The 23177-nt window shown below is 38.8% G+C and overlaps 1 protein-coding gene across 2 annotated transcripts in view; it reads right to left on the bottom strand.

Moving 5' to 3' along the window:
• Positions 1 to 260: 260 nt before the first annotated feature.
• LOC142533686 (uncharacterized) overlaps positions 261 to 23177 on the bottom strand; it is a 32404-nt gene continuing 9487 nt past the window's right edge. The window contains exons 5-11 of one of the 2 annotated variants that reach the window (XM_075640536.1): positions 7737 to 7793; positions 2702 to 2779; positions 2515 to 2604; positions 2173 to 2283; positions 1974 to 2057; positions 1689 to 1753; positions 261 to 740 (exon numbers count right to left, since the gene is read on the bottom strand). In XM_075640536.1, the coding sequence (XP_075496651.1) occupies positions 554 to 740; positions 1689 to 1753; positions 1974 to 2057; positions 2173 to 2283; positions 2515 to 2604; positions 2702 to 2779; positions 7737 to 7793 (672 nt within the window). In that variant the 3' untranslated portion in view covers positions 261 to 553. Of the gene's footprint in view, positions 741 to 1688; positions 1754 to 1973; positions 2058 to 2172; positions 2305 to 2514; positions 2605 to 2701; positions 2780 to 7736; positions 7794 to 23177 lie in introns of both variants that reach the window. The other variant, XM_075640535.1, reaches the window with a different exon arrangement.

The raw sequence follows: 23177 nt of genomic DNA on the forward strand, positions 1-23177 counted from the left end.
GAACATCTCATATGTCTCTCTCGGTATTACATATAATTACCCTTATGTCAAATGCTACTAGTTCATCATTAAGCATCCTCCAGATGAAGTATTCATCCTAGACGGATAGGATGTAATGAATAGAGCAATCGCCCGACTACATATCCAATACATATTTCTTTTACTGAGTGATACGTTTAAAAATATTACTAGTTTTAAACGAGAATCCGCTCCACCTTCCAAGTTCTGCCATGACTACAATTCAAGCTTATAACTCACAGCAAATAAAAGCAGTAGTCAATGTATGCACAGATTGCATGTAAACAGTAGCTGAAACTATACTATTTTAAAATACAACGTTCCAATCTCCTATAAGAAACTCCTCGTGTAAACAACTCAAGTCCATCGAAAAGAGCCAGTTTGGCCTCAAGTTTCTTACAAATCAGCAATTATCAGTCAGGTATGCAAGAAAAACAGGAGCTGCCCTAAAAGTTCACATCTTTCCACGTTGATTATAACTGGCTTTTGACTGCAGAATTTCATAAATCTGCATGCTTAAAAACCCGAGTTTGTTTTAGCTGTAAATTTTCCACATGCCAGTTCGGTAGCCTACTGACATGAGAGCTATCTCCCACAACATGTTGGGAATGCTTAATAAGTTAACCTTTGATCCAGGAATTTCAGTCCAATTAACGGAAATCTCGACCTGGGGGATGCGAAACCATTTGGACAAATACACCAACTCCACATCAAAGCACCACCTAAAAATTCAACGTTCACAACAGTTATTTCAACAGCAGAAGTACTCAAACTATTACCAAATGGTTATGCGGATCGAAACATGGAAATGGATTGAATTAAAAACTAGAAAATTACACCAAAAATCAACGTGTGGAAAGAACGCATACAATTTAGATTAACTTCATTAAAGAACCCAAAAGGTAAATGAATACAAGTAGTGAATCTTACAAAATGACAAGTTATCCATCAAGTACTTTCAAACATCTGAATGTTCTATGACTAGTATGACCCATAGATTCTCTGTGACTATTGATCAAAGTTGAGCAAAACATATTTCGACGCAACCTACCCACCGTCTTTCCCTAGAAGAAGGTACATTACACAATATCGACATTCCAGCCAACTGAAAGCTGCCTCGGATCAGTTTCTGATACAAAAACAGTGGCAAGCCAGATTCCATGATTGAGCTTATTTTGAAACAAATTGGGGGTTTTCCGAAACAATTAAACAGTTTATGTGGACACTTCATTGTTCATTGACTCCATTCATTTATATTCTTCATTACAAATATATATATATATATATATATTAACCTGATGACATACTTCATTCATATGATTTCCTTGTTTCGGAAATACTCCACTAGACTCATTTTTTCTCCTTGGAGGAATTCACAAAGGTCTATAAGGGTTTGATCAAGTCTTTCAACCTCATTGACCTTAGATTTACACGTTTATTTCTGGGTGCATATGGAAGATAGCTCTTTCGGTAAAACATGCCCAACATATATGACAGATCACATCTAGGTAGATTAGGTTACAAAACCATAAACTCATAATATAACTACACCTCACCTAGTCATAGACTTGAGCGTGGCTTGACCTAGTTGAAATTGAGAAAAAATTAAGAAAATACAGCAAACTTTCAGAAAACAAGATACAAAATGATAAGACCAAAGAGAAACTTACCGTTTCAGGCGGACATTCATAAAAAGCTTCCGCGCAGCAGCTCTGGTGAACATTTTAAAACCACACTGAAACATGAAGAAGAGCTTCTATGACCAAACTTAAGACATAAGATATATTTAATCTATCTGGCCTTTTTTCAGGTTTGCAAGAGTCGAAAAGAGAATAAAGAGAGTGCATTAGAGAATGTCCATCCTTGCAACAAACATAACTGCAACCAAATGATATAAAAACATAGAAATGAACTTGGTATGGCGATAAAAGACTGTCTCGGACAAGCTGAAGTACCTGTGTGTCGCGAATTCCAGAACCGGAAGCCAACAGAAATACAAGATGAAATTCATTTATCAAGAAATTGCGATACCACTTTCTCTGAAACATGAGATGATCGTCTGATTAGACTTGAACAACACACTAGCAATTCATACGAAATAGATTTAACCACGTCATAATGCAAAATAGCAATTATACAGCCAAAAGACTCAACTGTTGCCAGAGCCTTCTCCTCAAGGTGAGCACGAGACCCAAAAGCAGCAATAGGGACATCCGAGATTCTCATCGTTGAATCGCTAGCTCTAGAGTCACCAAACTTGTGCTTCTCCATAGAAAGTGCAAGATTCTGACGTGGAAACCATATATGATATCATTTTTCTAATCAAAAGCCTGCCAAGTGACAGGGGTTTGAAGCAAACTTGACCACTAACTATAAGCCAAAAGACACATGAAGGCAATCGGAAGCTGACTTCCGGTAAAATTCAGAAGGACAGAGACAAAGTTCCACAGTTAGAAAACAAAAATAACCTTCCCGATCGAAAAAATGGTCACCAACTTGATTTTCTAGTTTCTCGAGGTCACTCACTTTAGTTGACCCATCAGCATCAAGCATTAATATAAGTTCACCACGTGAGTGGAGCACGCCCTGTTTTGAAATGCTTTCCAAGAGCATTATGATTCAATGACAGGTCATTATAGAAATACAAAATACAGGGTGAAAAAATTTTTCAGAATTGACTCACTTTTCTTATTGCTTCACCCTTCCCATGGTTCATTCCGAGAAGGACTACTCTTATATTGTCTATGGTGTATGTCAGGGACTCAATCCATGGGGCCCAGCCCAATTAAAACAAGAATTGAGCAGCAAAAATCAAGGATGTGCTATATCAAAGGTTTACTCATGGAAAGTTTAGAAAATAAGGAATGAGATTGATTGGATTTTTATTTACTTTCCTTTAATAAGTGCTAGAATCTCGAGCTTAGATTGGGGAATAATAGGCATATTTCTTGGATGCCAATTTAATGTTTATCTTGTATTTAAAGGGTTGTTGATGCAGAAATAAACATTCAGCTTTTCTCAAAAATATATATCTAATATTGAGATCACGAGGTTCTCTCAAACGAGCCTCGAACATCCAAAAAAATAGGTAGACAAGGTAGAAAAAGCCACAAACAAATCTCAGAGTTAAACGATCAACCTCTTCACCGACCCATAACCCGATCCTTTACCCGTGCTCATAACAAGTTGGTATCAGAGCCAGTAGTTATGGGTGATTTGTAGGCAATCCAACAGCAACTTACGACCCTCTTCAACCTGTTCAAATCCAAAAGAGAAGACCAAGCATGCAGACAAGATGAACAAGAACGCAACCAGCAAGATCTACACAAAAGGCTTGATGAATTGGCTGCTCAAGTGTCAAAAACCAGCAAGGACATTGAGGATAGCAGCGGAGCATCTGATTCACAGCCAAGAGATCAGCGCAAAGCCAATGAGTTGGGGAACTCGAATCAATTCATTCCCAAATATTCCAGGATGAACTTCCCGACATATGATGGGTCAACCGACCCCATTAGTTGGATAAGCCGATGTGAACATTTTTTCCGCCATCAACGCACACCCGAAGATCAGCGTGTGGGGCTCGCGTCTTTTCATCTTGAAGGAGACGCTCAACTGTGGTTCTTAAAACTTGAGCGAGATCGACCCGATCTTACATGGGAGTTTTTCGCACAGTACTACCACGTGAGGTTCGGACCACCGATTCGCACCAACAAACTGGGAGAACTATCGAAATTGCGACAAATAGGCATGGTGGGAGAATACCAACGTCAATTTGAACAACTTTCTGCACGAGCTTCCTCCCTCACAAGCGAGCAAGAAGTGGAAATTATCATTAGCGGCCTACAATTGAGCAGATCAGAGATGGAGGAACGACGCTCAAGAGGGTTGTGCTTTAACTGTGATGAACTGTTCGTTCCAGGACATCGTTGCAAACGGTTATTTCGTCTAGAAGTGGTCGAGAACAGCGACCCAGAAGATGAAGCTGACACTATTAATCCAGACGATCCAGGCATCTCTCTTCACGCCATCACGGGAATCAGTAACGCACAGACTATGCAAATAATAGGGTACATCCATTCGATACCTCTCCGTGTCCTTATTGATTCCGGCAGCACGCACTGTTTCTTAGACTCCAATTTGGTCTCACAATTGAACCTTGAAATATTGCAACGAGGAGACATATCTGTGAAGGTCGCAAATAGGAAGAGTCTACCATGTTCGGGGATGTGTTCTGCTGTTCAGATTCAACTGGAAAATCATATCTTCCATACTGATTTTTACGTCCTCACACTAGGAGAATTTGGCGCTTTCATGGGAGTAAATTGGCTCCGCTCTTTAGGAAGTATCACGTGGGATTTTGAAAAAATGCAAATGCAGTTTGTAAGAGAAGGCAGGCTGGTTACGTGGCACGGAGACTCATCCTACATTCCGTCACACCGAAACCTCTCGGCAACTATACGAGAGGAGGCACCCCTTACCCAGCTACAACACCTTCTAGAAACCTACAACAGCCTGTTCGAGGAACCTCAAGGACTCCCATCCTCAAGAGGATTCAGCCATAAAATCCTACTAGAACAAGGTACCAACCCCATTGTTGTTAGACCTTATCGATACCCTCATATGCAGAAAGAGGAAATTGAGAAGCAATGTGATGAGATGCTACAAAGAGGGATTATTAGACCCAGCTCATCCCTTTTCTCCTCACCAGTATTATTAGTCAAAAAATCAGATGACACTTGGCGCTTTTGTATCGACTATCGTGCCTTGAATGCAAAAACAGTAAAGGACAAGTTCCCCATTCCGATGATCGACGAATTATTGGAGGAATTACACGGCGCTGAATATTTTTCGAAATTAGACTTGCGATTCGGCTACCATCAAATTTTGATGGACCCCGGTAGCATCCACATGACGGCCTTTCGCACCCACCACGGCCACTTTGAGTTTATGGTGATGCCTTTTGGCCTCACTAATGCGCCTTCTACTTTTCAAGCTTTAATGAATTCAATTTTCGGCGGCATTTTACGGAAATTTGTTTTGGTTTTCTTTGATGACATCCTCGTTTACAGCGCAACCTGGGAAGATCACATTTGCCATCTTCATACTGTCTTCACAATCCTACAACAACAGCACTTATTCCTTAAGAAATCCAAATGTTACTTTGCTCAAAGACAGGTTGCTTACTTAGGACATGTGGTTTCACGGAAGGGGGTGAGTGTGGATGAAAATAAAATAACAGCCATTCAACACTGGCCACAACCCATGACTCTAAAGGCACTCCTGGGCTTCCACGGACTAACAGGGTACTACCGCAAATTTGTGCAAAACTATGGAGTTATTGCTGCCCCCTTAACCAATATGCTGCGCAAACAAGGCTTTTCATGGACAGCTGATAGCCTGCATGCCTTTGAAACATTGAAGAAAGTGCTCACTTCTACACCTGTCCTTGCTCTTCCCGATTTTTCCATACCTTTCATCGTGGAGTGTGATGCAACAGAAATAGGAATAGGGGCTGTACTTCAACAGCAAGGGCGCCCCATTGCATTCTTCAGCAGCGCACTCGCCCTCCGCCATAGGAAACTACCACCTATGAAAAGGAACTCATTGGACTCATCAAAGCCATGCGTCACTGGCACTCTTACTTTTGGGGAAACTCCTTCATCGTTCGTACGGATCATTATAGTCTCAAATTTTTGCTCGAACAACGTATTTCAACCTCTCCACAACAACAAGGGATAAGCAAATTAATGGGTTATGACTTTAAGGTAGAATATCGGGCAGGAAAATCAAATGTCGTGGCGGACGCACTTTCACGCCTAGGCGAGGAGGGCTGTTTGATGGCCATTTCGAAACCACAGTGGGATTTTCTGGCAGCCATCAGAGAAGCACACTCTAATACACCAGAATTACAACGCATCATTCGAGAGGTTCATGATGGAGAGGCTTTCGGACCATGGGAAGTTAAAAACGACATTTTATGGTTTAAATCCAAAATCTACCTTCCTCCACAATCACCATTAACTGCTCCTATTATTGTAATGGTACACGAAGGCTGTCATGAAGGCTACCAGCGCACTCTCCACCGCATAGGACGAGATTTTTATTGGCCAGGGATGAAACGTCAAGTCCAAGCAGTAGTGTCCAATTGTTCCATATGCCAACACAACAAAACAGAAGCAATGAAGCCAGCTGGACTCCTACAACCTCTGCCCATCCCTTACCACATTTGGGCCGACATCTCAATGGATTTCATCGAAGGGTTGCCTACCTCACAAGGGAAGACTATAATTTTCGTGGTTGTCGATCGCTTTTCTAAATATGCTCACTTCATTGGCTTAGCCCATCTTTACACCGCAGTTTCAGTCGCCAAAATCTTTTTCGACAACATCTTCAAGTAACATGGGCTACGCGAAACAATAGTAAGCGATCAAAACGTAACCTTCACAAGCTCTTTTTGGCAGGAACTCTTTCATCTGAGTGGCACCAAATTGTGTTTCAGCTCAGCTTATCATCCCCAATCCGACGGACAAACCGAGGCAATAAATCGCATCCTAGAAATGTATTTGAGGTGCTTTACAAGTGATAAACCGAAGAAATGGTTTGAATGGCTAACTTGGGCCGAAATTTGCTATAACACAAGCTTTCACACAGCTCTTAATGCCACCCCTTTTGAGATCGTTTATGGTCGCCAACCACCAAGCCTTCTGTTTTATCTCCCAGGTCAGGCACGTATGGAGGCCGTGGATCACGCATTGCAACAGCGTGACCAACTGTTACGCCAAGCTCGTGATCGCTTGCTACAACCTCAGAATGTTATGAAGCTGCATTATGACAAGAAACACAGGGAAGTGGAGTTGTACTTCTCAAGCTTCCAACCTATCGACAACAAAGCTTAGCATCCAGAGGCAATGCAAAACTTTCCCCTCGCTACTACGGTCCATTTAAGGTGTTGGCCAAAGTAGGGCAAGTGGCTTACAAGCTACACCTTCCAGAGGACTCGAGGACCCACCTAATTTTTCATGTCTCATCCTTAAAGAAGTTTAAAGGAGGTTCCTTCTCCAACCCAGTACTTCCTCCCCCTCCCTTGGAAGAATTTCATCCTTCACCAATGGCAGTACTGGACAAACGCATAAACCAAGGCAAATCTGAAGTCTTAGTGCATTGGGAGGGCCTGTCACCTGCAGAAGCTTCTTGGGAAGACGCTGCCATGCTCACAGCTCGCTTTCCCTCTTTCGTGTTTGAGGACAACCACGATTTCCAAGGGGGAGCAGATGTCAGGGACTCAATCCATGGGGCCCAGCCCAATTCAAACAAGAATCGAGCAGCAAAAATCAAGGATGTGCTATATCAAAGGTTTACTCATGGAAAGTTTAAAAAATAAGAAATGAGATTGATTGGATTTTTATTTACTTTCCTTTAATAAGTGCTAGAATCTCGAGCTTAGACAGGGGAATAATAGGCATATTTCTTGGATGCCAATTTAATGCTTATCTTGTATTTAAAGGGTTGTTGATGAAGAAATAAACATTCAGCTTTTCTCAAAAATATATAGCTAATATTGAGATCGCGAGGTTCTCTCAAACGAGCCACGAACATCCAAAAAAATAGGTAGACAAGGTAGAAAAAGCCACAAACAAATCTCAGAGTTAAACGATCAACCTCTTCACCGACCCATAACTCGATCCTTTACCCGTGCTCATAACAGTGTACCTCTTCACATACTCAAAAGCTACTCTTCTGGTGCCATCAGCACTTCCATCATCAACAATGACAACCTATTTAAGTATTCATTCATTAGAAAGTTCGATTTTAAAAAGAACTCATTTCTTTATTGTAAAGTCCAAAATCAGTACAAATAAACCCATGCATTTATTAAATTGTTAAATTACTTATTTAATTTTTAAAATGACTTTTAACGATGCATAATTTATGATTTGTATTATTTTAAATTATTACATGTTTATTTGATGTACATTAAAATGTTTTCTTGAGTTTTATGTTTCAGGCGAATATTCGATACGGGATCGGGAAAAGGGACCGGTGATTATTTAGGCGATTTACGATTAATAAGGTATTTTATTTCAAGTCAAGAAAATTGGTATTTTAATTTATTTATGGAATTTTAAGCATTTTAAAGCCTAATTTAATTTATTAGATGATTTTAAGAGTTTAAGCTTTTCAAAAATAATAAGTTGAGTAGTGGGGATTTTAAACTTTGTAAATTATGTTATTAAATCTTTTAGTGGGGTTAAATAATTAGATTACTAATGTTTTATTTCTAATTATTCGACTAAGCAACTTTTAGCCCCTAATTAATTCCCTACACACACACACAAACGTTACTCACACACTCTCGGCTGCACACACTCACACACACACATTGTGTTTTAATTTTTCTGGAGACAGAAAGTAGGGTTCTAAGTTCCTTCCAGCAGCCACCCCTTCCCCTTCGATTTTTCAGTAGATTCACGTTGGTTTTTCGAGCAAGAATCGTGTAGCAAGCGTCTCCCGGTCATCTCCAGTAATCCACCGCATCGATACTCGTTATCTTCGTGCGTTATAACGCAAAGGCATGTATATTTTTTTTATTTTCTGCATCGATCTTGTCATAGTAAGTATTTTGATGCTTATTGTGTGTAAAAATCCGGTTATATTATGCAAAGTTTGAGCAAAAATAGTTGAAACGATTTTGAACAAGTTTTTAGATCTCAACAACCGAATCTGTTGATATTTCGAATCCTGCGAATTTTTGATCGGTTTTTTGGAAAAACTTTCAACATGTAAAACGTAGTACATTTCGATACCTTCGATTTGACAGTAACTTGGTAATTTTCAGGTGAGTATGAACATTCTCGTGTGAGTGGTCAAACTGTGATGTTATAAAATATGTTCTTCATGTTTCTTGAGTTTTATTTGGTTGCAGACTTTGTTGGGAATCGCCGGGTGATCATTGTTGCGTTTAGGTATGCCATGGGTTGTGGTCAGATGCTAATCAATGTTTGGTTTCGATTCGGTATGGGTTTGGTCCATTAGAAGTCATAGAGAAGCGACTGGGCAGAAGATGACACTTTTGGGATTTGGTTTGCGCAGGGTTAACGCCGCAGCGCTACATTTGGAGCGCTGTAGCTTCGTGCAGGGTAGCGCCTAGGCGCTTGACCAAGCGTTGCAGCGCTACACTCAGCACCTAGGTGATAGTTCAGCGGTCTTCGAGCTTCAAGTTTAGGTGTTATTGCTTCATTTCAATATTAATACGTCATTATGTCCAAGCATAGTGAGGGTTAGATCAGACGTTATGAAGTTTGAATAAGGAACGTTGACCTATGGTTTAAGCGAGGTCCGTGTCTTCCATTGCTTGGGAAATGTTCATATTTCATATCAAGATTGTTTCGGGGTACGAGGTCATGGTTTAGTATGTTGACTAACGTGGTCAAGTCCCGAGTGGTCTAGAAAGTCATAAGTTATTTAATTACTTCGGTGGTGATTTTGTTTGGTACGGTTAAATTATGGAATTTTAAGTTGTTGGAATAATGTATTAGTATGTATGTGCAGCAGTAGTCCAAACGAGATCCAACGAAGCCTCAACGCTATGTAAGTATGTTCGACATGCAAAACGAAAATGTTTTATGTTTTTGAGGTATGCGATTTGTCTTGTGACCAATTATGAACGGGTTTGGAAACCGGAGAACGTGTCCGAGGACCTCTCCAGCCCGGTAAAGCATGACCAGATTATGATCAGGATTGAAAAGCGGTAAAGCATGACCAGGGACCAATCAATCCGGTAAAGCATGATCGGGAATCTTATGTATGTGGCAGTGGACATCTCTGCCACCCCAGTATTGTGGTTTAGTCTGATCAGGCGCATTATGTTATGGGTCACTTGCTTTGAAACATATCTCTACGCAAAATGATGATGATTATGCATGTATAAGTTTGTATGTTGCAAGCACGTTTAGGAAAAAGTTTATGAAATGATGGCACGTCTATGGTTATGTAAGTATGTTCAGGTTTTAAGTATGTATAAACTACTTTAAAATGCATGTGGATTTATTACGTATTCCCTCGCATGATCTCTTGCATGCAGGCACGGAGACTTATACATAAAGGGTGTCAGGCATTCTTGATCAGTAATATTTCAACACCTGATGCACCCACCCCGTCGATATCTGACGTGCCAGTTGTTAGAGATTTTCCTAACGTTTTCCCAAACAACGTCACAAGCCTTCCACCAGAGAGAGAGGTGAAGTTCGCCATTGACCTTGTGTCAGGCATTGTGCCAATCTCTAAGGCATCGTACCGTTTGGCTCCAGCAAAGATGTTAGAGCTCAAACAGCAGATTCAGGAGCTCGTAGACAAAGAATTCATCCGCCCTAATTTTTTACCATGGGGCGCACCAGTGCTCTTCGTAAAGAAGAAAGATGAAAACATGAGGTTGTGTATCGATTACCGAGAGTTGAACAAGGTAACGATCAAGAACAAATACCCATTACCAAGGATCGAGGACTTATTCGATCAGTTGCAGGGAGCTATAGTGTTCTCTAAGATAGATCTACGTTCTGGGTATCATCAACTGAAGGTAAATGATGCAAATGTTCATAAGACAGTCTTCAGAACTAGATATGGGCACTACGAGTTCTTAGTGATGCCATTTGGACTGACGAATGCTCAAGCGATTTTTATGGACCTAATGAATCGAGTTCTTCAATCCTACCTAGATCAGTTCATCATACTATTCATTGACGACATTCTTATTTACTCGAAGAGCCATGAGGAACACAGTCAGCATCTGGGTATAGTTTTGCAAGTCTTGTAGAGTCGCAAGTTATTTTCAAAATTCAGTAAGTGTGAATTCTGGTTGGAGAAAGTAGCATTTTTGGGACATATCATATCTAGCAGTGGCATTGAGGTGGATCCAGCTAAGGTGGCCGCAGTAAAAGAATGGGTTGAGCCGAAGAACGCGTCAGAGATCCGTAGCTTCCTAGGCTTTGCAGGGTACTACAGGAAATTTATTCAGGGGTTTTCCTCGATTGCGCTGCCACTCACTTCATTGACCAAGAAAAATGCTAATTTGTATGATATGAAAAATGTCAGAAGAGCTTCGATACTTTGAAGCAAGCTCTTATGACAGCGTCGGTTTTAGCCATGCCATCAGGGCAAGGCAATTTTGTGTTATACACAGATGCTTCTAAGCTCGGTTTAGGCGCAGTTTTGATGAAACATGGTCGGGTTATAGCATATGCCTTCAGACAGTTGAAAGTACATGAGAACAACTACCCGACTCATGACCTCGAGTTAGCTGCCGTTTTCTTTGCGTTGAAGATATGGAGACACTATTTGTACGGCCAGAAATGCCAGATATTCACTGGTCACGAGAGTCTCAAGTACTTCTTTATGTAGAAAGAGTTGAGCATGAAACAAAGACGGTGGTTGGAGTTAGTAAAAGCCTACGATTGTGAAATTAGATACCATCCGGGGAAAGTAAATGTTGTGGCAGATGCTTTGAGCAGGAAATTAGCAGTCGTAGCACAGCTATCTGCGCATAGATCTCTTCAGTCAGAGATTCAGAGATTTGGCCTAGAAGTTTATCCTAAGGGCAGAGCTCTCAAGTTGTCTAATCTAACAATCCGATCTTCTTTGATAGACCGAATTCGTAAAGGTCAGCCTTCATATGAACAATTACAGAAATGGATACTGAAAGAGGAAGCCAATGGCAGTGTACTCTACGCAGTGTTCGATGGTATTGTTAGATACAGAGGAAGGATGTGGGGGCCTAGTGTTGATTCGATCAGAGAGGATATTTTGACAGAAGCACATACATCTCCGTATTCCATCCATCCAGGGGGTACCAAGATATACAAATACTTAAAGATGCCGTATTGGTGGCCAGGGATGAAGCGGAACATTCGTCGATTTGTATCTGAATGTCTCACTTGTTAGCAAGTGAAAGTAGAGCATCAGAGGCCAGCAGGGATGCTTAAGCTACTCCCCATTCTCGAGTGGAAATGAAAGAATATCACCATGGATTTTGTTGTTGGATTGCCGAGGTCAATCAGAGGATCTAATGCCATTTGGGTTATAGTGGATCGACTTACTAAATCGACACACTTCTTATCGGTGAAAACGACTTTCTCCATGACTCAGTATGCAAAGCTCTGTGACACCCTAAAAACGAAGGTGCATAAATGCATTTTTGTTAGTATAAATTTGACTATTTTCACTTTTAAAATTTTATCACGTTATTTTTCGGTACAAATTTTATTTGTCCAAAGCATCTAGAAATACATTAAAATACATCACAATACACTTAAAAATTCATCAAGCACTATGAGGTTCTCATTCCAAAATCAAATACCCAAAATATAACAAAATATAATAAAATATTATAATTAAGCTCAACATATGTGTTAAGTAATTAATTACAATAATTATTAAGTTCAATAAAAGATAATTAGGTTCAATAATTAGATACACGAATATAATAATATTAAGTTTGGATAAACATGAGATTTTTTTTCATTTAATAAATAAATAAATAATAAAAAAATAATAATAATAAAAGGATAAGCATGATTACGGCTATATATACTGCACTTCTTTAATTCACAAACCAAAAAAAGAAAGAAACCGAGAGAGAGAAGGAAACGGAAGAGGAAGGAGGAGGGAAGGAAAAAGAGAGAAAAAAAATCCCGATAAATCACCAACTATTCACCTCATATCATAAAGCAATATAGTTCTGGAGGTGACGCAAAAGGATCGCTCAAAAACCAGAAAATCAAACAAAGATAGTCCGCAAAACGGCAACGGTATCCCGTATTCAAGCTAGGTACTTTTCGCTCATTTTTCTTATAGCTACACACCAAACTAGAGGTCGGTTTGAATATAAAAGTTGTATCTTTTGTTGCATAGATGGGGAACATACCATTCGTCGTCTCAAAATATTGCCGGAACTAACATTTTCGGAATGTCGGAGTACCTTAGTTAACCATACGATGGTATTTAAATCTGGTATCGATGGGTTAGGAATTTGACAAAACTTTCAATAGAAGAATTAAAGATCTTCAAAAGTTACATATGCTGGAAAAAAAACTGGCCGCGTGTGACCGCCGGAAGGGCACTCACGCGCCGGCAACGTCGGCGCGTGTACTGCACACGCCGTCGGATCGACAATTTTCCGGCGGCAAAACGTTCCTGATGATATTTCCGACTTTTTGGCCAACTTTCGTAATGTTTGGATATACCTTCTAATTAATATGAAATTTGGAAACTTAAGTAAAATCAACCGGATTAAATTTTGAACAAAAAAATTAATCTGGAAATGATCAGCTAGTTACTTAAAATCTCTAACATATAAATATTATTCATAATATATTTTTAGGACTTGCTCCAGCAACTCGGATTATTAATCAAGCCTAAACTGTAAGTTATCATGTGAGGAAATTACTATTCATTCTTCTATTAAAGCCTTTGGCATTTGACCTGGAAATTTCAATAGCATTTATTTAATGTTCAAATATCATCCACAGTTCATTTCAATTACTGATATATTTTCTTGCCTATTTATGAATGGATTGATATACCATTAATGAATGGAGTCATGGACAACGGATTTCGGTCCGGAAATTGAGTCCACTGGACAACGTGGCTTCGGCTCGGAAAATGAGTCCAATGAACAATGGGTCAAAAGTCCCGGGTATATGGTTCATCTGAACAACGCGCACTGAATATTTCGGTCCGGAGAATGGTTCACCCGGCTCGTAAAAAGTGCTCAATTAGAGCCACCAATGTTAATTTATGGAATTTTCAGTTATCTATTATTTCATTGCTTATCATTCATAATATCTAAATTGTTATGCTTATTATTTCATGCATAATTATGATGAAGTGTTATTTAAAAGCCATATACTAATTTAAACTCACTAAGTCCTCAAAGACTCAACCTTCTGTTTCTTTTCGTCTATTGTAATTTCCAGACACAGGAACCCCCGAATTGGAACAAGAGGAAAATAACTGAAGCTGAAATAAGAGCATTTGAAAGTTGGGATGATCTGTTTATAAATTAATGTTAAACTTCAGCTGTAACATAATTGTACATATGAATGTTAAACTTCCGCTGTAAAATAATTGTACGTGTTTGAAATAAGAATGTAAATATTTGTAGATAATCTTTAAATTATGGTAGAAAATAAAAATAGAAGTTCAATAAAGAAAGATTGTAAAAAAATGTGGCACTTAATAAGGGAATAATTATGCATTCCTAAACCGGGCGCCACAGAGGTGGTATCAGAGCCTAGGTTTCTTAGAGCCTAGAATTTAGAGACAGGAGCCTAAGGTTTATTATAATGTCATACATTAATTTTTATGTTTTCCTCATAATTGAAATGTCTCTTTTCAGGATGACAGAGTCTAGTGGGACATCAAAGAAAAAACAAACTATAATCATCAAACAAATGGAGGAAGAAATAGCAAAATTAAGCAAAGAAAACTCAGATTTGAAATGTCTAGTGAATATGTATCGGGAGCATTTTGAAACCTTTGGAACAACTGGAACTTTTCATGGATTTATTGAAGAACGGATGAGGGCTGATAATCTAGCATATCAGGGAGAATTAGGTCATGTACTGTATGAAAGAGACCGCACTCTTATATACTTACTAGACATGCATGAATTCTATGACCGAGGTTTGATTAGTTTCTTAAAGGGAGTATCACACCCTTCGATCCACATTGATCACTTAATCATGCATGGGCGTGAACTGTTTTATCAATCTATCCACGGAATGGAACCTGGTGTTATCGGTCCATCTTACACAAATCAGACCACAGCTCCTCCCATCACTAGCACATTTGAAACCGGAGGTAGTAGTATTTCAGAGTATGTACCAGCCCCTTTTGCAGAATATTCTGGAATCATGAACATAACAATAGATCAAGACCGCTTTATGATAAAAGATTATCCGTTGCAGTCACCGGAAGTTGAATTTCTTCCTGACCCCATGTGGGAAAACTTTGTATTTGAAGTAGATGAACTTATTCCAATGACTCTCCTACCTGAAAGTGAAAATGAAAATGAGCTTAGTTATGCACCGGACCCAGTTGAACCACATACATCACGGCCGAATACGGATCAAAATGTTACCATGGGAACCACAGGCACAAATGAAGGCTCGAGCCACACAACTTTTATAGATCTCTCCGACGACGAATGAGGACACTGACTATTTGGCATTAGTATATAAATAGTATTAATAATCATCATCTTTTGTAGGCATGATGATTATCATGGTCATCATTTTTTGTAGGCATGATGACTCAGTTTGCTTGTTCTGTTTCTATTTTTCTTGGGTATTGTAAATATTTGAAACATGTCTTGTTTATAAATAAAACTGACTGTTTACCCTCTTACATAACTATGTACATTCATTGCAAGATATGTTCATATTTTATATTTATGTGTTTAGAATGACGTCTTAACAAAATAGTACTCAATCCAGAATCGGCAAGACATCCCCCCTCAAGATGACCACAACTCGGCAACTGGTGGAAATTCCAGAAACGCTCAACACAATCCCCCCCAAGAACAAAACATACAAAATATGTTTGAAATAATGCATCAATTTGTGCAGTTTTGTCAGCAAAATCAACCACGACCTCATGATCAAGCTCAAGAACATCACATTGAGGCAAATGATCGAGCTCTTGAGAGATTTTTGAGATTCAAGCCGCCAAAGTTTGAAGGAAAACCAGATGCTTATCAAGCAGAATCTTGGTTAAGAAAAATCAATAAAATATTCTCTATTCTCAATTATTCTGAAGAACAAAAGGTGAATTTTTCCACTTACTTATTTGAAGAAGCAGCTCATAACTTGTGGCGTACAGTGGAACATAGGTGGACAAAGAATCACACCCCAAAAACGTGGGAAAATTTTCTGTAAGAGTTCGAAGGTAAATATATAACTCAAGTTATATTAAATACCCGAGAACGTGAATTTATGGATTTAGTCCAAGGTGACATGACCGTAGCGCAATATGAGGCAGAATTCCACCGTCTTATACATTATGTGTAGAACCCGTAACTTAGACTACGTATAAGCCATGCATAATTCTAATATTTTAAACGATTTTATTTCATGAGCATTTAAATGATTTTTCCTTAAGTTAATTATTTCATGCAGCAGTTTGATTTTTATCATTTCAGTTATTTCAGTGAGGCCGGACTGGAGTTGGAGTTTAGAGATAAAATTTAAGATTCATGAAACATTTTCAGAATTTATTTTAGCTAGCAAGTAAGTTCATTTAAGTTAATAAGGAGGTTTGAGTATTTAATTTAATTACTTGAGGTGAGTAGGAAATAAGTTCATTTAAGTTCCAATAATTAAGGGATTAATTCACTAAATTAATTAAAGGATTAGTGAGGCTTTTAAGGGTTATTAATTTACTAGATAATCAAAATTTCCCCTCCATTTATTAGTGAATTTTCGGTCCCCTTAGTATCTAGACTATTCCTTGCCAACTCATCACCCTTTGACCCATTCTTTGCGGTGTTAACATGCTAATCTTTCTTTTTATTATTAGTCAACCTTCATTAATTAATTAATGAGCATCATCCTAGTCTAGATTAGCAAGGAATTTCGGTCACCCCATTCTAGATCCATCCAAGAAGCCATTTGATACCAACCAAATTCAAATTTCAAAATGAGGAGACTTGGTCATGCCTATCCACCTATTTTGCTACCTTTCCTCCTCACTATCTTAACAACCATTTCCCCTCTCCCCCACCACTGAAATTTAGTAGCTTTCAGACCATTCTCGTGAGTTTTAGTAGAGGGAAAAACCAAGAACACTTAGAGAAATAATCGAGTGAAGAACAAGCTAGCAAGAGCGCTCCACCTCCTCCGCGCCGGATCGTCTCGTTCTTTCGTTTTTCTTTCAAACGAAACCAGGCATGCATATATTCTTCCTTGACTCTTCAATCAAGTCCAATTATCATTTATTTTCATTACATGATCATGTTTTGATAAGCAAAAAAACAGAAATACATCAGAAATTTTCAGAAAACACACATGCAGATTTCGACTTTCATGATGCAGTTTCACGGTTTTCTTTTTTTTGTGGATTTCAGGTATTGGCTCGATTCCAGGCTCCTAATGCGACATCTAGACATGTAATAGGATGCATTAGGACCATGTTGTTCCATTCATTTAACCCCATGCACGCTGGAAAACACGAGAATGACAGCAACTCCACCTTTTGTCCAATTAAGCTTTTCGAAATTTTGTTTTGCTGTCATATAGGGAATGAATCTGATCATGGTTGCTATAAGGCCTACAGCTATGGTTAGATCACTTCCCTAGCATGTCTAAGACGTGACTAAGTCGCCCTTTTGGTGGCTTGGTCCATGGTTAATCGGTTTTTAAATTAAAACTCAAGAACAGGCCCTACACCCTTTCGCCCCTCTTCATTTTACAGCATGTGTGTGTTCGATTTTGTGGAATGGTGTGGATCTTGGTTAGCCTATGGTCCCTTAGCCATGGTTCATACCATGCCTGTAGATGTCTAGATCGTGCCATGGTAAATCAAATGGCCACTGGAACGACACGAGACAGCAAATGAATCACAACAGCCCACGCGCAGGTTTGGCTCTCGGTGGGGAAGTTTCTGTTGTTCATGGTGTGGTTTGGATTGTGGCTGGCCTAGAGCCCTTAGCCATGGTTCAAATCATTCCTTAGGATGTTGGTAAGAGTCTCTGGTCGGTGGTTCAAGCCCCAATGGCCTGTAGTCTCGAAAACGACGCAAGAAACCTAAGCACAGTTGCTGTATTTTGTGGACAGCAACTTGCTGTGACGGTTCAGTGGCTTGTCCGAGTTCTCAGTTGGCTTTTAGCCCATGGCCTTGGACTGGACAGTGCCTCATCGAGTTAGGAAGGTCATGTTTTTGACCGTTTGTGATTCGGATCATTTTTGAGGTCGTACGAGAATTTACGTTGCGATGTGCCAAATTGACTCTCGAGAGAGCGTTTCATGTTTTGGCCTCCATTCACCTAAGATTCGACATGCTTAATTTGAGGAGCATTAATTCATCATTTTAAGCGTATTTTAATCATGACTATATGATATTTCAGTGTTGGTTTGGGTTGGTTCGGAGTCATGATTAAATACGAAGTCATTAGGCGCATTTGTCTCAGTTTTTGGTTTTTAATTGCATGGTTTGGTCAAGTAAAAACTATTGCATATTTTTCATGGCATATTTAGGTTGCAGCGAGCCTGGGAGCGATACAATCCATTCAGTGAAATTGTTACAGGATATTTAATTCAGTTATTCAATTATACTACGTGCAAAAATACAAATTTTGAGATTTATGCGATATGGCTTGTGGTCACTTTACTATCATGATTAAATCTGGTCGCCAGTTATCGGTCCGGTCGTCAGTTACCGGTTATGAGAGAATTACTAAGTCCTGTCGCCAGTTACAGGCCTGGTCGCCAGTTACCGGTCAGTTCAATTGTTTCACCCAGTACTGTGGCAGTGGTCTGATCAGACGTACATTACTAAGTCCTGTCGCCAGTTACAGGCCCGGTCGCCAGTTACCGGTCAGTTCAGTTCAGGGACCACATGCGTAGACCATAATCTCACCAGAAAATTATTACAGGCTATTTCAGTACAGGGCTCCAAGGAGCAAACATTTTCACTATGATTTTCAGTTCAGTTATGCACGTATTATAATTAATCATGACACGACATTTTTACGTTATGCCTCATGACATGATATTTTCACTTGCATGCAAGCTTATTATTTATTTATTTACTTGCTATTTACGATATATGCATGTTGAGTCTTTAGACTCACTAGACTTGATTGTTGTAGGTGCTGATGATGTCGGGACCGAGGGCGGGGACTAGTGAGCAGGCTCGAGTCGGCAGTAGTAGGACCCGAGGACCTCAGTTCAGCATTTATTATTATTTGATGGCTCAAACATTTTAATTATCGTTGGAAAAACCTTTTACTGTTATTTCGAAAATGTTAATTTCTTCCGCTGCCACTTTGAACATCAAACTTTATTTATCAGTTCAGTTATGAATGAGGCAATTTTAATTATTTAAAAGAAAAATTTTAAATTTTCCGTAAATTTCCAAGTATGGATTTTTAGGCCCATACATTATGCACCACACTACATGGAAGATGAGGTAAGAAAAATGAAAAAATTTGTTCAAGGTTAAAGCTCGATATTCGTTGGGCAACATTGTCCACAGAAGTTACCAGTTATGTTTCTGCTGTTAATCAAGCTCTACGAGTGGAAGAAGACATCAAGACACTTCTTAAAAAAGAGGAAGAATAAAAGAAAATCGGAAAGCCCAACCTTTTTGAGGATAATAACAGGAAAAGAAAATTTGAAAAGAGAACACAACCAATCAGGCAAGGAGAAGCTGTCAAAGGAAAAGTTCCAAAAAACCACAATAAAAAGTGTGGATATTGTGGATTACCAAATCATGAAGAAGAAAAGTGCTGGAGAAAAGGTGGGAAATGTCTTATTTGCGGAAGTGAGCAACACCGTATTCAAGATTGTCCAAAAAGAACGCAAAAGACCCAACCCATAACAAAGCCAAAGATACCTACTCGAGCCTATGCTCTCTTAGGAAACCAAGAGGAGGAAGTTGACCCCACTGCAGTCGTAGAAGGTACTGTTACCATATTATCCAGTTCTGCAAAAACTTTATTTGATCCAGGAGCTACTCATTCTTTTATCTCAAAAGTTTTTGTACGTAAATTACCACTGTTATTTGAGCAGCTACCATATAGCTTCGAAATTTGCTCACCTTTAGGGACAACGATGATTACTGACATCATTTACAGAAACTGTCCCTTAACTTCCAAGAAAAAGAATATCTAGCAGATTTGATTGAATTACCTATCAAGAACTATGATATTATTCTTGGAATGGGCTTGTTATATAGACACCAAGCCCAACTCAATTGCTACACAAAAGAAGTTTATCTTCAAACTTCTCATCCAATCATTTCCAAAGCTAACCATACCATGGGAATAATATCAACCGCAGAAGCTAGGGCTATACTAAAAAACAACGGACAAGGATTTCTAGCTTATTTGATAAATAAGCCAAAAGATCAAATCAAGATCTCAGAAATTTCAGTTGTACAAGAATTTCCAGAGGTTTTTCCTGAAGAGATCAATACTTTACCTCCTCAGAGAGACGTAGAATTTTCCATTGATCTAATACCTGGAGCACAACCCAGATCTAAAACTCCATATCGAATGGCACCTTCAGAGTTAAAAGAATTAAAACTTCAATTACAAGAGCTCATGAACAAGAAATACGTCCGGCCTAGTACATCTCCATGGGGTGCTCATGTGTTATTTGTCAAAAAGGAAGATGGAACTCTAAGGATGTGCATTGATTATCAGAGAACTTAACAATATTACCATCAAAAACAAATATCATCTCCTGCATATCGAAGAATTGTTTGATGTTTTACAAGGGTCTCAATTATATTCAAAACTTGATTTGCGACAAGGATATTACCAATTGAGAATTAAGGAGGATGACATCTCCAAAACGGCTTTTAATACCCGTTATGGACACTATGAGTTTGTGGTAATGCCATTCGGATTAACCAACGCTCCTGCAGCTTTCATGGATATGATGCATCGAATATTTCAACCATTTTTGGACAAATTCGTTGTCATATTCATAGATGACATTTTGATATTTTCAAGAAGTCATGAGGAACATGCTCAACATTTACGATTGATTCTCAAAACGTTGAAAGAGCATCAGTTGTATGCCAAATTCAGTAAGTGTGAATTTTGGCTAGAAAAAGTGTCATTTCTTGGCCACTTTATCTCTAAGAAAGGACTAGAAGTAGATCCTGCAAAAATAGAAGCCAAATCTCGTTGGAAACAACCAATCAACATCACAGAAATTAGAAGTTTTCTCGGCTTAGCAGGATACTACCGAAGATTCATTAAAGATTTTGCGAAAATTGTTGTCCCCCTGACACAGCTAACTCGCAAAGATAACCCTTTCTTATGGAATGATGAGTGTGAGAAAAGTTTTTGCAAATTAAAAGAAATGCTTACCAGTGCACCTGTATTAGCTTTACCAGAAGGGACAGAAGGATTTGTGGTTTACACAGATGCCTCAAAAGAAGGCTTTGGATGTGTATTAATGCAAAACGATAAAGTTATTGCATATGCATCTAGAAAATTAAAGAATCACGAGTTAAATTATCCCACTCATGATCTGGAATTAGGAGCAATAGTGTTTGCATTAGCAAAATGGAGACACTACTTGTACGGTTCCACTTTTGATATTTATACAGACCACAAAAGCCTGAAGTATTTATTTACTCAAAAAGAGCTGAACATGAGGCAAAGAAGATGGATTGAATTTTTGGAAGATTACGATTGTTCCATTCTTTATCAATCAGGTAAAGCTAATGTAGTGGCCGATGCTTTAAGTAGAAAGATTAGCATGGCTTGTTTGGAAATGGAAGAAGAAAGAGAATGGGTACACATCCATTCTCATGAGCACTTGGCTGGATTGAGAATCGAACCTGAATTTCATGCCAGAATTAAGCAAAATCAAGATTTGGACCAAGAAGTTTCAAAACTCCGTACTGATACCAATTTCGTCACCAATTCACAAGGAATACTTTGCTATCATAACCGTATTTGTGTGCCTTGCTCAATGAAAAAGGAAATAATGGAAAAATCACATCAGTCTCGGATCAGCATTCATTCAGGAGGATTTAAGATGTACCAAGAGATTAAAAAACACTTCTGTTGGAAAGGAATGAAACGAGATATTGCAGATTTCATTTCACAATGCCTATCTTGCCAAATGATAAAGGCTGAACATCAAAGACCAGCAGGTCTTTTGCAACCACTTCCTATACCAGAATGGAAATGGGATCAAATAACTATGGACTTTGTGACCGGATTACCCCAGCTCCCAGGAGGTTTTAATAGCATATGGGTAATCATTGATCGCTTGACCAAGTCAGCACATTTCATACCCATAAGTCACAAATATGGGGTGGAAAAACTGGCTGAACTCTATCAGAAGGAAATTATACGGTTACATGGTATCCCCACTACCATAGTATCTGATAGAGATCCGAAGTTTACATCAAGATTATGGAAAAAACTTCAGGAATGCCTTGGTACCAAACTATATTTTAGCACAGCAGCACATCCGCAAACTGATGGTCAGTCTGAATGAACCATTCAAATATTGGAAGACATGCTTCGCGCATTTGTGCTAGATTTTGGGGCAAACTGGGGAAAACATTTGCCTCTAGTTGAATTTTCATACAACAATAGTTATCAATCCTCAATAAAAATGGCTCCATATGAAGCATTATATGGAAGAAAATGTCGCTCTCCTCTTAATTGGGATATGGATGAATGGAGAGGCACAAAGAATGGACAAGAACGAGCAATCAGGCCTGACATTATACAAGAAGCTATCGACAAAATACAACTTATCAGGCAACGAATACAAACAGCTCAAAGTCGACAGAAGAGTTATGCAGATAAGAGGAGGAAAGATTTGAAATTTGAAGTCGGAGATTTCGTATTACTAAAAGTATCACCAAGAAAAGGAATCAAGCGTACTGGAAAAAAGGGAAAGTTACATCCTCGATTTGTTGGACCCTTTGAAGTGATAGAACGAATAGGCACTGTGGCTTATCGTCGATCTCTACCCGAAAATATCTCTGGTATACATAACGTATTCCATGTATCACAATTAAGGAAATGCAAAGTAGACTCAGCCCAATTGATTGACCACCAACAGATAGATTTGGAAGAAAATCTAACATATAAAGAACAACCAGTGAAGATTTTGGACCAAAGAATAAAGGAACTTCGTGGTCGACCAATTCAGTTGATAAAAGTCTTATGGAAAAACCACAACTTTAAAGAAGCAACGTGGGAAACAGAGAAAGATATGATATGTCAACATCCTCATTTATTCCAATAACTCTTAAATCTGGGGACCTGATTTTTAAAAGGAGGGGATATTGTGACACCATAAAAACAAAGGTACATAAATGCATTTTTGTTAGTATAAATTTTACTATTTTCACTTTTAAAATTTTATCACATTATTTTTCGGTACAAATTTTATTTGTCCAAAGCATCT

This window comes from Primulina tabacum, chromosome 18, assembly GCF_025594145.1.
Source record: "Primulina tabacum isolate GXHZ01 chromosome 18, ASM2559414v2, whole genome shotgun sequence".
In the NCBI taxonomy this organism is placed as follows: domain Eukaryota; kingdom Viridiplantae; phylum Streptophyta; class Magnoliopsida; order Lamiales; family Gesneriaceae; genus Primulina; species Primulina tabacum.